General features: G+C 31.2%; 2 protein-coding genes across 2 annotated transcripts; both read left to right on the plus strand.

Annotated features, from left to right (window-relative positions):
- Positions 1-2,134: 2,134 nt before the first annotated feature.
- Positions 2,135-7,680, plus strand: LOC145124419 (calmodulin-binding receptor-like cytoplasmic kinase 3). Its single transcript, XM_079059744.1, has 8 exons — positions 2,135-2,302; positions 3,163-3,620; positions 3,994-4,179; positions 4,370-4,632; positions 4,885-5,050; positions 5,136-5,225; positions 5,331-5,629; positions 7,029-7,680. Exons 2-8 carry the CDS (start codon positions 3,359-3,361, stop codon positions 7,242-7,244), a joined length of 1,482 nt encoding a protein of 493 aa, XP_078915870.1. The 5' UTR covers positions 2,135-2,302; positions 3,163-3,358; the 3' UTR covers positions 7,245-7,680.
- A 6,600-nt stretch (positions 7,681-14,280) lies between these two features.
- LOC145124761 (synaptotagmin-5-like) lies at positions 14,281-18,832 on the plus strand. The gene is made up of 13 exons (XM_079060221.1): positions 14,281-14,613; positions 15,096-15,198; positions 15,301-15,353; positions 15,434-15,554; positions 15,656-15,777; positions 15,896-15,997; positions 16,102-16,176; positions 16,285-16,364; positions 16,600-16,750; positions 16,843-17,073; positions 17,899-18,177; positions 18,261-18,374; positions 18,555-18,832. Exons 1-13 carry the CDS (start codon positions 14,509-14,511, stop codon positions 18,699-18,701), a joined length of 1,683 nt encoding a protein of 560 aa, XP_078916347.1. The 5' UTR covers positions 14,281-14,508; the 3' UTR covers positions 18,702-18,832.
- The last annotated feature ends 30 nt before the right edge of the window (positions 18,833-18,862 follow it).

An 18,862-nucleotide genomic window follows, 5' to 3' on the forward strand; every position in this document is an offset into this window, starting at 1 on the left:
TTCTAGGGAAGTGTTTATGCTCAAGATGCTTTCTAGGGAAGTGTTTACACACCAAATATGTTTTCCTTTAGAGTTCACGGCCAAATGGAGGTCCACCAAAGGTGGTTCACGGCCAAAAGCTCCCTAGGATGGTGTTCACGACCATTTCTTAGGCTCTAGGGTAGTTCATGACCAAACATGGCTTAATGAAAGGGTTTATGGTCTTAGATGATTTTCTTCAGTGCCTATACGTTTTGGATGATTTATATAAATATGAATATGTTTCTTGTGCTTAGAAAGCTAAAAATGATGGCCTTAAGGTTCAAGCATTCAAGGTTGCAACATAACACAAGTTCTTACATCCATATCCTGTGATTCTTAATCAATTCCATTTGTCTAGTTTTTGCCTTGATAAACTTGTTTACTTTCAAGAGGTTACCTTGTATGTGGTTTCCAAAGTGTACACTTTCATACACATGCACTTATGCCCTATTGGTTTTCAAGATTTTTCAGTGTAATAGGGTTGAAATTTAGACCTTGCTTGATCCAAATATTTTGGGTTGTCACATAATGGGTTGGGATTTGAAATTAGTTTGGGGTTGGTTTTGGTAAAATGGCATGGGTTGAGATTGGAATTGAGAATAATATGGATGGAGTGGATATATTTGTAGAGCCATAGTAGGATAATAGTAACTAGTTGGTGAATGAATGAGTTGATCAAGTGGAGGTCGATAACAAGTTTGTGATGAAAGGTTTGATGATTGAGGGTTTAGTGATGAAAGGTTTGAATATTTTTTTTTGTTTCTTCTTAGGGTTTTGTTTTGGTTAGGTGAAGACATTGTGCTTGATGAATTGATAACTTTTTTGAAAGAAAGAATAATATTGTGTGTGTGAAATATTGAGATTGTAGTGTTTATATATAGTGGTTGGTTTAAAATTTGAAAAGTTGAACTTTTAGGGTAAAAAAGAGCTAGTTTTTATTTATTTTTTTTTTTTTTATAAAAAAGAGTATTTTTTATTTAAAAAATGGTAAAAATGTGTTTGAATTCTGGTCTGGTCAAAAGTCCAAGACCCCAAGCACCAATCAAATCCTACCGCTACCTCTTTCTCTCTCTCTCTCTCTCTCTCTCTCTTTGAGTTTATGGCAATTCGACGGTGGCGAGCTCTTTGTCGCACGACAAGAGGGTGTGTAACGCGCATGGGGCCTTAGAGCATCTATAATGGTAAACCTATATGATAATATGATAGGTAAAAAAATTGTCATCTCACTATTTAATTATATTAATTTCTAATTAAATTGTTTCTCCAATGATTAAACTTTTTTATGATTTTTTTCATTAATTTAATTATTTTATATTTATCTATTTAAAATGTTATATAAAACCCTCTCATTTAACTAACTTTTTTTTAAACACGACTTATTTTAATATAAACATTCAGTCATGTACAAAAATTTACATATTACTATAGTTTATATATATATATATATATATATATATATATATATATATATATATATTATCTATAAACTTTAGATAAATAATAAATACTTAAAATTAAATCAATAGGATAAAATATAATATTATTAAAAAAAAAAGTTAAAATGTTCAATGTATTAAAAAATATATATATATATATATATATATATATATATATATATATATATATAAATGTGCAAAAAAATATCTTGAGTTGTTTTGACCACTCAATTAAATAGTAATAATCTATAATTTTTTTTTTACATTGGAGATGGTATTAAAGACCTATGATAAAAAACATTACTATTAAACCAAAAACTATATGAATGGGTAGTCGGTTGATTCAATTTTTTCTTAAACTCTTTGGTATTTTTGTGATTTTCTCTTCTTTAAACATTTTTATAATCATAAATCCTTTGAATTCGATCATTTTCTATAACTCAACTTTTCGTAAAAGAAAGTAAGAAACTTGATACAACTTTGAATACACATGGATAGAGGCAAATCTTTCTCCATGCCAGAGTTGCAAGATGACATCTAAAAAACTGGAAAGCACATGAACTTCCAAAGCCAGCTCACTTTGCTTACATGGGTGGTGACATCATTTATAAATTAGTTTTTCAATATTTGGGCAAAATGATTGACCAATTTTAAATGCAAAACTCATGGATGCCCCTTAAATCTATATTCTATATTCATCAGACCCCCTCCCTCTTCTCTATCTCTCCATCTTCGCATTTCTTGTGCATCAAATCCTCCAAAAAACAAGACATTCTCAACAATCTACTATATAAACTAACCTACTCTCAAGATTTATGCCCTTTTGCTCATCCGACTTCGTAAAGGTTTGAACTTTCTTCTTTTACACATCTGTTGACTTGTATCCTGAGGTGGTGTCTTGCTGAGTTGGTTGACAATTCTTTAATATTTTTACTGTGTTCTTCTTAATTCAGTGGCTATTGAACGATGTTTTGTTGATGGGGTTTGTTTGTTGTTTGTTTTATCATCTGGGGTTGTTTTGATTGTGAAGAAATTCACTGAAGATGCAGTCCCTTAGTATCTTGATGATTCAGAATTCTTTAGCTTTTTCGTGATCCTTTTAAATTTAGTGGCAATTGAGGGAGATTTCAGTGATATGGTTTGTTTATTTTTTGTTTTATCATCTGGGTTTGTCTCAATTATGAAGAAATTCAATGAAGTCTGAGTTCCTTCATACGCAAATCTTAATTGGTCACAAATTTTTAGTCTTTTTACGTGTTCTTTTGAATTCAGTGGCAATTAAAGGAGGTTTCAGTGATGGGTTTTGTTTATTTTAGGTTTTGACATCGTAAATTGTCTCATTTATGAAGAAAAACAATGAAAATTGAGTTCCCTGATACCCAAATCTTGAAAGGGGGAGCATCAATTTAGAACTGCATACTCATTTGATTCATTTTGTGTTGTATCAAAGAATTAAACTTGCTCTATGTCAATCAGAAATTGGGGTTTTGTTTTCTTTGATGTCTTACTATCTTGATTTGTTCCAATTGAGCTAATTACTGTAGAATTGTAGGAATTTTGACTTTTTAGGAATTGTTTTTCAAGAAGACTTGGTTGAATTTGCTTCTAGGCCCTTGCTTCTCGGAAGTTGGAATAAATTATGCTTTTTTTTCCTAGGCCCTTGTTTTCTTTGATATCTTATCATCTTTTTTGATTTTGTGAATAGGGTTGGAACTTGGAAGACTTTGGATTGAATTCAACAGTGATTACAGAATTTTCTTGAATGAACTATGAAACTATCTTTATTGATATATAAACAACATGTGATTCCTCCAATTATGCTTCAGATGACTTTTGACTCGAAGAATTTAGCAACACCCATGTTGTAGTTTCTTGATAAAATGGAGTAAATATGCTCGTATATGAGGATGGAAGTGATCTTGTTGAGTTTTCTACTATTGATCCAAATACCAATCATATTCGCCTCAGGAGTTTTGCCTTTAAAGGGTTGTAACACTTACAATATCCACTATTCAAGTAATTATAATCACAAGTTGTTTTATTTAAATGGAGAATTAGTAAGCAAAGATTCATTTTGCAAATCTCTCAAGTCAAATCATGCAAACGATTGTTTCATCAATACAAATCTTGGAAGCCATTGCCATGAATTCGATCAATCTTCAGGTACATGATGTCAAATGTCTAAAATATCCTTTAGGATCCATCTCATGAAAATTACAACATTTTGATTGGTTGTCGAATGTCTAAAATATCCTTTATCTTGGATTCTTCCCATTAAGGGAAATTCACAACTTTTATTATGCATCTTGAAAAAAGATATTTTTATACTCCCTCCAATGAAAATCACAATTTTGATTATTTGTCAAATGTCAACAACACCCTCTATTACGATAGGATCTTGTAACAACGATGATGGGCAAATACGTAAATTTATCTTGGAATCTTTCATAAAAGGAAAAATTGCAAGTTTGAGATGGAGTAGTAGGTTTTATACATAGTTGTGAATCTTGAACATTTTTGTTGTATTCTTGAGCAGAAGGGAGGAGATTTCTTAAAGATCAAAAGACAACAAAAGATGATAAAAAGAAATCCGAATTTAAAACAAAATATTATATCATGGGCGGATCCGGAATTTTGATTTTGTGTTGCAGTTTTCTTTGCCCTTGCTTTCATACAAGAAAGAAGGATATGGCCCACACTGTTCTTAAGGATCCAAGTTCAAGTAAGTTTTCAATATAAAATTCATCAGTTTCCCTTTTAGCAAAGTTTCAATATAAAATTTTGGTCTAAAAGAATATGTTACCTTCATTGAGGGGCATTTCAGATATTTGATTAGTAGGCTTAACATTTATACATAACTATTTGTCAAATCAAATGTGATTAGTTAAGTTAATTTAATATTTGTTTTGCAGTGGATTCAGTTTCATCTATAGAAATGAATTCGGTTTCTGAAAAGGTTACAGCTAGTCCACTACGGGTCCCACCTAGTCCAGCTAGATTCTCAATGTCTCCAAAACTTGATAGAGTTGGATCAGTTCATTTGACTATGAGTCAAATTGCAAGAGCTACCCAAAATTTCTCTCCATCTTTAAAATTAGGTGAAGGGGGATTTGGAACAGTTTACAAAGCTCAACTACCAGATGGTCAAACGGTTGCCATAAAACGAGCAAAGAAGGTAATATGAACACTCATGTTTGTTGGGGTGTAAGGGTAAAATGGTCATTTACTCATTTTCAGACCAAAAAGGAACACACTTTGTGATACAACACTTTATCAACACAAACATCATTCTCTATTAAGTTGTTCTTTCTGTATTAATGGAGGAGAAATGTATACGCGAATCAATCCTTCAAATTTGTTGTGTTTTCTTTAAAAAAAACCGTTTTTTTTTTTTTTTTCATTTTTAAAATGTGAAATCATTGTGTAGGAACAATTTGATGCTCTACGAAGTGAATTTAGAAGTGAGGTTGAACTACTTGCAAAAATAGATCATAGGAATCTTGTGAAGCTTCTTGGGTATGTTGATAAAGGAAATGAGCGCCTTATTATTACAGAATATGTGCCTAATGGTACACTTAGAGAACATTTGGATGGTAATTTTTTTTTCAAATTTACCATTAACACCTTGATTTAGGTCTTCATCTTAGCAACATTAAGTTTAATGGTTCCTCTTTTCAGGTGTTCATGGAAATTTCTTGGACTTTAGTCAACGACTTGAAATCTCCATCGATATTGCTCATGGCTTAACATATCTCCATCTATACGCAGGTAAACCCTAACTCTTATTATACTATTTTTACGTTTTTTGGCTTTTTACATAGTTATCCCAAAATAAATGAAAGTACAACGTTGGTATTTCTTGATGATGAATAGAAAAGCAAATTATACATCGCGATGTGAAGTCATCGAATATTCTTTTAACGGAAAGAATGAGAGGAAAAGTGGCGGATTTTGGATTTGCAAGAGTTGGAGAAGCGGAGACTGATAACACACACGTTGTGACCAAAGTAAGAGGCACAGTTGGATACCTTGACCCTGAATATATGAGAACGTATCAACTCACCCCAAAGAGTGATGTTTACTCTTTTGGCATTCTTCTTATTGAAATTCTTATGGGTCGTCGCCCTATTGAGTCAAGAAGATCACCCGAGGAGAAGGTCACCATAAGATGGGTACGTTTATATTATGTATTTACGTTTACTTCTTCTTTATACATCGTGCATTATCAACTTGTACCTTGTGCAGTTCGTGGTTGTACCATGTTCAAAAGTATGCATTTCTTACCTTTTTAACGTAGGGAAATCTCCAATGAAGTCTCAATATTTTGAGTCAGTTTATGGTTTAATTCTAATTTTTATTTGGGTTTAGGTCATTTTTGGTCACTTAACTTTTGGTTTTTTGCTCATTTGGTCACTTAACTATTTTTAAGTTTTAAAAGGTCATCAAACTTTTGACTTTGTGCTCATTTAGTCACTTAACTTTTAATTTGGTCACATTTAGTTACCTAACTTTTAAATTTGTGTTCATTTAGTCACCTAACTTTTAAAATTGTGCTCATTTAGTCATTAACCTTTTTAAAAAAATTAAAAGTTTAGTGACTAAATGAGCACAAATTTAAAAGTTTGGTGACTAAATGTGACCAAAACAAAAGTTAAGTGACTAAATGAGCACAAAGCCAAAAGTTTGATGACCTTTTAAAACTTAAAAAAAGTTAAGTGACCAAATGAGTACAAAACCAAAAGTTAAGTCACCAAAAATGACCTAAACCCTTTTTATTTTTTAACAGAAAAGTCTCGAATATTTTATATTTTGCCCAAATTAATGATACAGTCCTTATTTTTTTTCAACACAAATGATAGATTATCATATTAAATTAAATAATCAACTCTTTTTATATATATATATATATATATATATATATATATTAGGATTAAACCATAAACTGATCCAAAATATTGAGACTTCGACATAATTTCCCTTTTAACTTATTTCTCTCATTGGTAGTTGCACAAAGTTCAAAACCTTTTATTTTAATATGACCGAAGTGGTGTATTAGCTAATAGGTTTCTCACCCTCTAACCTACTTTTTAATATTTGCATTGACGACTTGTACCTTGCTCATTGGTAGTTGTACCATGGGTTCCTCATCATTCAACCCTACTTTCCATCCCTGCATCGTCAACTTGTACCTTGTGCATCAATAGTTGTATGTTGGGCATCGGTACTTTAACCATGTCAACCATGGATACGAGCCAATGGGTTCCTCACCCTTCTACCCCACTTTTCATTCCTCGATTATCAACTTGTACCTTGTGCATAGTTACTTGTACCATGTCTATTAGCAAATAGCCAAACCATGTGGTGAGAGACGATTGGTTCCTGACCCTCTTACCCTACTTCCATCCAGTCATTATCCACTTGTACTTTATGTAATGATGGTTTGTACCTTATGCATCGTTACTTGTACCATGTTTAAAAGCATTGATTGCTGTCTTTTTATTCTACTTTTCGTCCCTATGGACTAGTAACTTGTGCAGTAATAGTTGTACTTTGTATTGTATCTTATTTCAGGCATTTGGGAAGTACAATGAAGGTGAGATTATGGATTTGGTTGACCCACATATGAAAATGAAAGAAGCGGTGGACACTGAAATATTTTCAAAGATGCTCGGTTTAGCTTTTCAATGTGCCGCCCCTACAAGGGCAGATCGGCCGGAGATGAAGGTGGTGGGGGAGCAGTTGTGGGTTATCAGAATGGATTATCTCAGACACGGAAAAAGAGGCTGAATTCTGATATAAACAAGAAGCTTTGAAGCTTTTCTCATTTGTACCCATCACCTTTTTCATGCTTAGATGACTTGTACCATGGTGTAGTGTACAAGCGTCTAATGCGTGGAATGCGGTACAAGTATCTTATGCATGGGATTTACGAGAATGGTTTTGCCGATTCCATTTGAAGATGGTTGAGTTTGGACTTTGTTGGTTGGATTAGTTTTATGTGTATTTGTGCATGAAATACTTGTACCATATGTATATATATAATGTATTGTGAGTTTACTTCATAGTGTTTGTTGTAATTTGGTTACAAAAAAACTACAGAATGAGGAGTATTTGTTATAATTTGTCAAAAACTGTAATACCCTTAATTTCTAGAAAGTGTAATTGTTATTGCACATAAGCTTTATAAATTCAATCAATAATGACATTTAATTTTTTTTTTTAACTATGTAGACTATTTAATTGATTCTCTTGGGTTATTTAGTTGTAAAACATTAATTTAACAAAAATCAGAAAATGTAATAACAGTTTTATTGGACACAAAAATAATGTAATTGCCTTTCGAGCATCGGGGATAAAAAGTTAATGTTGTTGGCAACTTGGCATGATAGAACTTTTTGGATGAAATAATCACTGTTAAAAATGATAATGTATAGAATAACAATGTAGTTTTTGACTTGTTTCACATCACTATTTTTTTTACATGCTTATTCATTGTATTATCAAAATGTGTTACAAGATCATTTTTGGTTAAAACAACTTGATGTTATGTACTCTGTAGTCATCTCATCAACAAAGTATATTCTATAAATGTGTAAGGGATGATTATTGTATTTTATTGGTTAACTAACATACTTTGTAAATAGTTTAATGCTATAGTATCAATCCCAATAGGATATTTTTTATAATTCAATAATTAGATATGTATAGCAAAACTTATGATCATCAACACAAATGGTCGTGTCAATGGGTGGGACAGCTTGGACAATGGCCTAGACTTCCAAATTTCTAGGGCCCCATTTTTATATATCTTGTTATGTTAGTATAGAAAAAAAATTGATATATCGTGTATAGCGGTTGAGCGAAAAAAATGAGAAAAATAATTAGCAGAGAAGACTAAGGTTCGTGCGATTCTTCTGGAACAATCATTGCATTTGGTCTCTCACCACTATCGATTGAAGGACTCTATGAATCGATTCTGGTTTTTTTCACGCAACCTTCTGATTTCCAATTTCAATTTCAATTTATGTTTTATGTTTTTTAGTTTATGTTTTAATATTGCTTAATACATTGATTCTGATAATCTGATTTCATGCATCCTTCAAAAATTTGATCTTATACTTGCGTTAATCTGATTCCAGGCAACCTCACCGATTCTGATTTTTGATTCGCGTTAATCTGAATTCTGATTCGTGTATATTGTAAGAATTCGTTAATGTTCTTCACCTCTTCCGTGTTAGTTTTCTAATAAAAAGTTAATTTATGTACTTTCTTCTTGATTTTCTATAGATAACTTAGAGTTTTAAAATCCTTGTTGCTGGAACCTAGAAAACAATTAAAAAATCGTTATATTTTTTTGATGGAAAACGGTTCAACATCACAAGTTCACAACTAAGTGTTTTTGTTTTCTTTACTTGTTTTTTTTCCTCATTGTTTTAAAAGTTTAAAATAATAACAAGTTGACTAGAAAATATTTATCAGTACTGAGAAAAGGAAAAAAAACAAAAAACCGCATAGCTAATATTGTTACAAAAACGATCTAAGGATCCATTTATAACAATGGTCATTTAAAAAAAATCACCCTCCATTACTATTTTTTTTATATTGTAAAGGCCTATTTATTTTATTTTATTTTATTTTTTTTGTCCAGAGCCGCAAATAGGCTTAGACCGGCCATGTAACAACACAAGGTCTTTCAACTTAAACATATAAGTTTTTGCTATTATCATGTTGGAAAATAACCCATTAGTGTGTCCTTAAGACTATTTGGTAATATTAATTACATGTTCGGTACAATTATATTTTATACCATTATGTTTGTCATAGTGACATATCGGGTCTTTAGACTTTAAATTGTGTAATATGATGGATATGTCACATGTCTATAAATTAAGAGACTAGACTTTAGTGGTTCTATAAGGGAAAATGACTTAAAAGGTAAAGTTTCTAAAATGTTCAAAAAATAACATTATAGTTTTTTTTTATAAAAAAATACCATTGAAGTATATAATTTATACACAGAATACCATTGACAGCTATGGACTATGGTGACTGACCACTTGGGTTGTGGTGACTTGGTAAGGCACGTGAAAGATATGGTGGATAACCTATTGACACATGTTCAAATCCTGACACTACTCATCCCTTGTGGCCATGGAGATTCGCCTGCAGTGACTCCAGGACATGGGGCAAAACCTCATGTTTGCAACGAGAGATTAGTTAGTACGTGAAAGCTGGTCCGAAACCATCATTAGGGAAGTTTCCTTTCTTATGGTGACTGGTTATTGTAGGTAACCTTACCTCAGGTAAAATAATGACATGGCCAAATTTTTTTAGTGATTTGACTAAATAATTCATGCCCCACCTCATACCCTAATAAAACGACTGTATCATTCTCTCTCATGTTTATATCTCCCTTTACTCATCTTTCTACCCAAATGAAGATAATCAAACAAGCGACGATGGTGAAGCATGAATGTATTTTGAGTTACACAAACCCTATTTGCTTGGTAGAAACGAAGGTGAAGGGGATCTGGTAGAGCTTAAATATCATTCAACCACCACCACCGTTGACCAACCAAAATGAGGCCAAAATATCATTCAACTACCACCACCATTGACCAACCGTTGAACAATATTGGACTGGCTGAAGGGTACTGTTCATAAGTTTTTCCACTATTAATGAGTATATATATAGGTATGTTTTCCTCTTTTTTTAAAAACAAAAAATTTGGGTTGAAATTTGAAACGTTACAAATACGATCCAAAGTGGGTAACAAACTTCATAAGAATCCATAAAAGAATCATCAAAATACAACAAAATAAAATTTGTATAAGTGGTTTTCTCCGGCTAATTCATAAAATGTCTATTCTTCTAGTTATTTCAAAAGACATGTCAAGGAGACCAAGTCCTCTAATGTGTCACGACTTGATGGTCATTTATAGTGTTTTTGGTTTGATCATATTTAAACAGTTTTATTTGGGATGTTTTTGGAATTCACGGAATGTTGGTGGTTTCTTTTTAAAATGTTTGAATAAAAGAATTATGTTACAATTTTTGGTAAAAGATGTTAAAATAAAAGAAAATGTTTTAAGGTGAAAATCATGGCGTTAGATATAAACCGATAGTCACTTCAATAACGTTGGATGGACGAATTTAGAGAAAAACATGCTGGAAAAAAAATAAGGAAAATATGATAACAAACAACTTAAAAACAAACGGGCACAACAATAAAAAAAAATAATAATAATGGAGGCTTTATTACCACTTAATGAGGTTTGAAATCTGAATAAATGGGGGAAGATAAAGACATTAGATGCATGGTCTCGATGGTAGGATGAGAAAATAAAGGTAAAATTTACTATTTTTTTAAATCATGTGTATTTATAATTCCATAGTGAAGTTCATGATTCATGTTTATCTTATAGGTAGATAAAGAATTTACCAAATTTAGAGTCACGAATTAAACTTAAGTTTTAATATTATCGTGATGTAAGTAATATATATGGGAAAAGTAAATATAACCTTAAGAGTATATAAGCTTAGGTACCCAAACTCACCATACTACGCTGTTTTGTATCATATATACATTGTAATTGTCCAATGTTATTATAATTCAACTTCTAACTTGATTTACTTCCAAGATTTTTATAAATTTCATATTTATTTTCTTCTTACATAATTTTCATTTCGACTATAATATATATAGCCTAGTAGGTGTTCGACAAAAAAATGTGATGTAAGAGGAAGATAATAGTGAAATTTCGTAAATCTTAAAAGTAAATCAAGTTAGAGGTTGATGATTAAGAACATTATAATGTATATATCAAACAAAACGACGTATTATGGTGGGTTTGGATACCTAACATTATATACCTTTAAAGATATATTCACTTTTTCCAATATATATATATATATATATATATATATATATATATATATATATATATATATTATATTTTTTTAATATCTATCAAACATAAATAAATAATAAATTGTTAAGTATAAAATATTATATGTAAAAATAGTAAATAGTTCCAAATACGTAATGACTTTATTTTTGGTTATTTTAAATATCCAAACATTTTTTTTAAATGACTTATCAACTTATAGTTTTTGTCACTATAAAAGCTAGTAAAATATTTTTGGGATAATGACTTAAAAGGGTAATGTATTTTCCGATTTGTACACATTTGGTCACTGAGTTTTTTTTTCATCTATATTTACCCATTCAACTTGTTAAACTGTACACATTCAGTCCTTATGACCGGTTACTCCAGGTTAGTTGGGAAAGATGACTTAATAGGGTAATATATTTTTCGTTTTGTACACATTTAGTCATTAATATTTTTGTACATATTTAGTCCTTAACTTTTGTTTTTTGTTTCAAAATAAGTCATTTTTTGTACCCATTCAGTACTTATGAATGATTTCTTTAGTTTTTTCTCACGACATCTTACGTGAGACAATCATTGATAAGGTGTTTGGGGTTGTTGATGCTTATGTCTAACTTGATCTCGACTGCTTGGTTGCGTAGGTCTTGTGGTTTGGCTTAGGTCTTGTATTTTGAACATCGTAACTTCTTCATACGATATCAGATTTTAACGATCTTTATATTCACATGTTCATTTTTTGACTCTACTACAACTTTCATTAAGATTACTCCGGTTAAAATCTAATATATTTTTACTTACGATTTTATAAAAAAACATCCATACATGCATTCATAAAAAAACATATGGACAAGGGCAGACGTAGGAATATATAGTAGGTATTGCCGATACATGAAAAATAGGTATAAACAAAAAAAATAAAATTTTTTCCACTGCAAACAAAAAAAAACAGGTGTTGTCGGTGCAACACTGGGACCATGCTAAATCCGCCCCGGCGTATGGATATAAAAATCGTAAGTAAAAAAATATTATTTTTTAATGAGAGTAATCTGAATGAAAGTTGTAGTGGACTAAAATACAAACGCATGAATATAAAGCTCGTTAAAATTCGAGATCCTATGAAGAAGTTATGACGTTCAGACTACATGAACTAAGCAACTAAGTAATCGAGATCACGATAGATATAAGCATCAAAAGCCCCATACACCTCATTAATGAATGTCTCACGTAAGATTTCGTGAGAAAAACCTAAAGAAATCATTCATAAGTACTGAATGAGTACAAAAAAATGACTTATTTTGCAAAAAAAATAAAATAAAAAAATAAAAAAATAAGGACTAAATGTTTACAAAAATATTAAGGACTAAATGTGTAAAAAGTGAGAAATATATTACCCTATTAAGTCATTTTTACCGGGTAACCTGGAGTAGCCGGTCATAAGGACTGAATGTATACAGTTTAACAAGTTGAAGGGGTAAATGTGGACGAAAAAAAACTCAGTGACCAAATATGTACAAATCGAAAAATATATTACCCTTTTAAGTCGTTATCCCAATATTTTTTTTTTAAAAAACTTATTTTTTGTCACCTAAAAGTCTATAAATATTTTTACCATTTTTTTAGTTAAATAAGTAAACCCAAACACCCTCTAAGTAACATTCAAACTTCACATCATTGATTTAACACCCTCTAAGTAACATTCAAACTTCACATCATTGATTTATGTACTTTACATCTATTTTGGCTTTTGTCCCGTAATTTCACAAAATAGCAACACACTTTGGGTTGTCGTATTTCTTGTGTAAACACGCTTTTATCACAACATTCTTATTATAAAGTATTATTTGTGACATATTTAAGTATCGTACTCATAAAAAATAATAACCATGACTAGATTCACCATATTACTTTGTTTACTTCGATTGGTTTTTTCACACTAGGTAATTCTTCATAATACCCCTCAAAATACCCACAATTTTGATTATTATCTAGAAAATATGGGCAACCAATGTTAACGACTACATGACTTTTTATCACTACAAAAATCTAAAAACATAGCTTGAATATCATAAACACATTTACAGAAATATTGATTTATTTGTATTCGTTCGTGAGTTTGGAAGCTTGAGTCATTTGAACGAAATTGTATTTGCATTATTCATGTGAATAAGTGCTCGAGATTGGTTGTCTCAAAGAGGTTCTTATGTAAAATATCTATTTGAAATTTAAAATTTATACTATGTAATCCAAAGTTTGTAGTCTGTATGCGACATCTATTTAAATTCCATACTCTGTAATTCAAAGTTTGTAGTCCGTATGGGAAATGTATGTGTATGTTTGTCAAGTAATATACTTTGTTTTTCTATTTTATTAACTACTTCTATTACCATCAGATGAGACTCGAACCATCGACCTCAAGGAGGGAGGACAATACCTGATATCGTTGGACTAGAAAGCCATTTGATAGTAATATACTTTGTTGAGATAAAAAATTGAAAATTCTCCGTGATACCATTTATGTTGAACATGAAAATTATTTTTGAAAAATATTACACTTAGTTATAATAACAAAAACCCACATATATCATATTTTTCATAAATATCCTTTTATATATTACCAAAATAGAGCAATTTGATGAGTATCCTTAAAAAAGCTTATAACCCTTAAAAAATCATATCTTTAACTCGAAGAAAAAGCCAATCCGCAAACTATGACGTGTCGAAGTTAATAAAAGTCAAGCATTTCCTTGTCGGCAAAACCATCGTGTCCAATTAAGACCTAAATAAAACTTTAAAAAATATTAATTAATACGTAATAACCCACTAATTACTTAATTAAATCAAATGTTTTTTTTAATCAAATTGTAATAACAAATCAAAATGAAGTACACACTTTACACGGTTCTTCTAATTTCCTCGCTGCCCAAAATCTTCGCTTAATTTACAGAACACCAATCGCCACTTTACTCTAGAAACTGTTACCTTTCTTTCTTTCTCTCTCTCACACACACAAACACCAAAACACCCACTAAATAGGAGTTTTCTTTGGATGCTGTTGTTGTTCGTGAACTGTTTGAAATTTGGTGTTTTGTGGCTCTAATTTTTCCAAGTCTTTCAGCAAATCTGTTGAGTTTGTTGCTATCGTTTTCCTGTTCGAAGAATGTCGTTCATTGCGGGACTAATAACCGGACTTGTGGTGGGGATAGCACTGATTGTTCTGTTTGTTCGGTCTGAGAATGCACGATCTATGCGTCGCACTGCACTTGTAAGTTTGAAAACTCCGATTTTCTATGTTTTTGGTTTATTGTGGTCAGAATGATAAATTGGTGCGTGGAATTGAATTGAATTGATTTGACTTGATGCAAGTTGCTTAATTTGTAACTCTCGTATCATAAAAGCTGCATATGTACGTTCATGGATTAGCCTGATTCGATGAGCGCTGTTTTAAAAGCTTTAATTTCGTAGAGGAAGAAACCAAAAGTTATATATTTAGCTTCATCGTAGCTTTCACGCCATAACACACTTGTATCTGCATCTGTCTATGAGTTAGTTCAAAAGGATTTGGATTACACACATCACAAACACTCCAGTCTCCATTATGTGTAATAGTTTGTGTGAATTGTTTGATTTAACAAAACACACAATATGCATCTTCCTTAATGCGTGCCCTAAAACATGATTTGAAGCGAGTGTATGCTCTGAATATTCGTGAATTTATTGAAATTTGGGTTAAATTATGTGTTGAAGGCAACAACGATTGCGGCTTTTGCGAGAATGACAGTTGAAGATTCAAAAAAGTTGCTTTCACCAGAATTCTACCCTTCTTGGGTTGTTTTCTCACAGAGACAGAAGTTGAGTGTTACTTTTCTACCCTACATTCTTCCTGCTTATGTACTTTCTCTCCATTTTCTTTCTATCTTCTTCAGGGACTGATTGTTCTGCTTAATCTTTCAGTTGACCTGGCTTAATGCTCATCTTACAAAGATCTGGCCCTATGTTGATGAGGTCAGTTTTAAATTTTAAACCCCTCTATTCACCATCATTATGGTAATATGCTTATCATGTGTTTTTGGATTGTCTTGTAGGCAGCATCTGAGCTTATAAAGGCTAATTTGGAGCCAACTCTTGAACAATATAGACCAATGGTGTTGTCCTCTTTGTCATTTTCCAAGTTTACCCTTGGCACAGTGGCCCCACAGTTTACAGGTTAGGCTAATTGATAGTATTACCATTTGCATTTATCCTTTCATAGTAAGAAGATTCCACATATTCTTGAATCTTAATTATCAATTGTTTATATTGTTTAGGAGTTTCTATTGTTGAAGATGGAGGTGAAGGAATAACTATGGAGTTGGAAATGAATTGGGATGGAAACCCTAGTATAATACTTGATATCAAGACCAGACTCGGTGTTGGGTTGCCTGTGCAGGTAATTCAATTTGCCTAGCTGTCAAGGGTTATTATTGGAATTTGGAAAATAATTGGCTTCATCTTTGTTTACTATTAACAAACCATATTCTTAAATCTTAATCTCTTTTATTGTACAGGTGAAGAATATTGCATTCACTGGGGTTTTTAGGTTGATTTTTAAGCCTCTAGTTCCCGAATTTCCCTGTTTTGGAGCTGTGTCATTTTCTTTGAGACAAAAAGTATACATCTTTTCCTTCTTTAATCTATTTCTTTGAATATAAATCCAATTGAAAGTAAAAAGTAAAACTTCCTTTATTTCTTTTTTCTTTTTTCTTTTTTGCAGAAAAAGATGGATTTTACACTTAAAGTAGTTGGTGGTGACATTTCAGCTATTCCTGGTGTTGCTGATGCCCTTGAGGTGTGGAAAGATCAAAGATTTTGTATTTCTTTTTCACAAAAGGAAAACAATCCACATATTATATTTCTTATATACCCTTTTTCTTAAATTTTTTTTTTGTTTATTCAGAGTACAATACGTGATGCTGTTGAAGACTCAATCACCTGGCCAGTTCGAAAAGTTATTCCCATTTTGGCTGGAGATTACAGGTACACCCACAACCACAATCTTCAAACTCAAATGACATTTTTACCCCTACAGTATAAAACAAACACATTTGGAGAGAAGACTTGATCTAAATCTATGATGATGTCATGTCACTAACTTTAATATCTTTAAAATAAGCATACTGATTAGTTCAAGAGTTGACAACAAGTCACTTAGTGTGTAAATTACCATTTTACCCTTTTCCTTTTATCTGATCCATGATGTCTTAATCATTAGTGATCTTGAACTAAAGCCTGTGGGAACATTGGAGGTGAAGCTTGTTCAAGCTAATGGCTTAACAAATAAAGACATTATTGGGAAATCTGATCCTTTTGCTGAGTTATACATACGCCCTTTGCGTAATAGAACAAAAACCAGTAAAGTTATCGTAAGTTATCCTTCTAATTTTTTTTCTTTTTCATATATTCAATTAAACACATGATCTAAACTTGTTGATGTTACATTTATTTTATGTTTCAGAACAACGATTTGAATCCAATTTGGAATGAACATTTTGAGTTTGTAGTGGAAGATACTTCCACACAACATTTAACAGTGAAAATATTTGATGATGAAGGGCTTCAAGCAGCTGAGCTTCTTGGATGTTGTCATGTGAAATTAAGTGAACTTGTGCCTGGTAAAGTCAAGGATATATGGATAAAATTGGTAAAAGATTTGGATCTTCAAAGAGACAATAAAGACAGGGGAAAGGTGATTGATTATATGTTTATCTTTATAATATAAGGGCAAAATGGTCTAATCACAAAAATAACCAAAAATGACAAGGTATTATTATTATTAGTCTATTATATCACAAAATGACCACTTTTTAAACTTTTATTACAAAATTGTTCTTCTTTACTTTTGTTGTGGAAATTTTTGTTTTACTTCTTTTGCAAAAAATGACAGTAATAATACATATTTATACATAACAGATGTAGAAAACTTGTATTTATACAAAAAATGTGGTTTTTAAATGTAAAAAAAGTATTTCCTTTTTATATGGTTTCAAATGGAAATGGTCAAAACATTGAATGAAATTGGAAAAAATAATGTTCGATTTGGAATAAAAAAAATGAATGTCAAAATTGAAAAAAAAGCGTCTTTTGTGCCACTTTTTTCAATTTTGACATGTCTTCATACCACGTCACCAAAGACTGACACATCAGCATGCCATGTTAGTTGGCAACTGGGTTGACTGGTCAAGTTGTCAACATTGCAAAAATTTAGAAAATTTAGGACTAAATTGTAACAAAATCAAAGTTTTTTAAAACCAGAGCGGCTTTTTTTTTTTTTTTTTTTTTGGAATTTACTTTAAAAAACAATTGTGAAATATTATGATGTTTTTTTTTCTGTGGGGACCACTGATAAAGAAATTTGCAAAATGGATATTTATTTTATGATAAAGTTGAAATGGAGGTTATTTTGTGATTTAACTTTATTATTTTTTGTTATTTGTGTTACTACACGTTTTTATAGTCATATTTAACACACTAATTATTTATAAAATCCAAAAAAAAAAAAAAACTTTTATAGGTGCACTTGGAGCTTTTGTATTGCCCATATGGAATGGAAAACGGGTTCACAAATCCATTTGCTTCTAATTACACAATGACATCTCTTGAAAAAGTTCTTAAAAGTGGTGATAATGAAAATGGCGATTTCGTAAATAAAAAAAGAACCGTAATTATAAGAGGAGTCCTTTCTGTCACTGTGATATCCGCCGAAGACTTGCCAGCTGTCGATTTGATGGGAAAGGCGGATCCTTTTGTCGTGCTCACTATGAAGAAAACCGGGATGAAAAACAGCACAAGGGTATTTTCGTCTTTTCAACATATGAATAATAAATACTATACTTGTCTCTTCTTGATCATATTTACATTATATTAATTTTATAGGTTGTGAATGAGAATTTAAACCCGGTTTGGAATCAGACTTTTGACTTTGTTGTTGAGGATGGGTTGCATGATATGCTTGTTGTTGAAGTATATGATCATGATACATTTGGCAAAGTAAGTTTTTTTTTTTTTTTTTTTTTTTTTTTAATATTGATATGCCTCTTACTGGGTCTGGTAAGAAGCTGAGTGAATCAGATCTGACTGAATCAACAACTATCAAATAGCTGACAAGTCCATTAAGTAAAAAAAAGAAACACTGGTTTAAATTATTTATTTGTTTTTAAAAAAATGTAGGACTACATTGGAAGATGCATTTTGACACTAACAAGGGTAATATTGGAAGGAGAATACAAAGAGTGTTTTCAACTTGATGGGGCTAAATCAGGAAGATTACATTTGAACCTCAAGTGGATGGCTCAACCACTTTATCGTGATTCTTAGTTTTTGTGAGAAGTACATAAAGTCTTTGTGAAAAATTATGGTAAAAATTCAAAGATTGTTTTATGTAAATTCGGAAGTCTGTCGAATAAGGGCATTCACTTGTTTGGGTAGCACAATTTTGGTTTTTTGTATTCTCTTCCTTTGTATCTTATGCTTTTTTT

This window comes from Lactuca virosa, chromosome 7 (assembly GCF_052849685.1).
Source record: "Lactuca virosa cultivar CGN04683 chromosome 7, Lactuca_virosa_CGN04683_v6, whole genome shotgun sequence".
NCBI lineage: Eukaryota > Viridiplantae > Streptophyta > Magnoliopsida > Asterales > Asteraceae > Lactuca > Lactuca virosa.

What these genes read in the sequence shown, in the direction of transcription:
- LOC145124419 (XM_079059744.1), top strand. Translation starts at nt 3,359, where the DNA reads ATGAGGATGGAAGTGATCTTGTTGAGTTTTCTACTATTGATCCAAATA. An exon ending in TCTTAAGGATCCAAGTTCAA is followed by an intron (nt 4,180 to 4,369) that starts GTAAGTTTTCAA and finishes TTTGTTTTGCAG; the next exon opens with TGGATTCAGTTTCATCTATA. An exon ending in CCATAAAACGAGCAAAGAAG is followed by an intron (nt 4,633 to 4,884) that starts GTAATATGAACA and finishes ATCATTGTGTAG; the next exon opens with GAACAATTTGATGCTCTACG.
- LOC145124761 (XM_079060221.1), top strand. Translation starts at nt 14,509, where the DNA reads ATGTCGTTCATTGCGGGACTAATAACCGGACTTGTGGTGGGGATAGCA. An exon ending in TCTGGCCCTATGTTGATGAG is followed by an intron (nt 15,354 to 15,433) that starts GTCAGTTTTAAA and finishes ATTGTCTTGTAG; the next exon opens with GCAGCATCTGAGCTTATAAA. An exon ending in GTGTTGCTGATGCCCTTGAG is followed by an intron (nt 16,177 to 16,284) that starts GTGTGGAAAGAT and finishes TTGTTTATTCAG; the next exon opens with AGTACAATACGTGATGCTGT.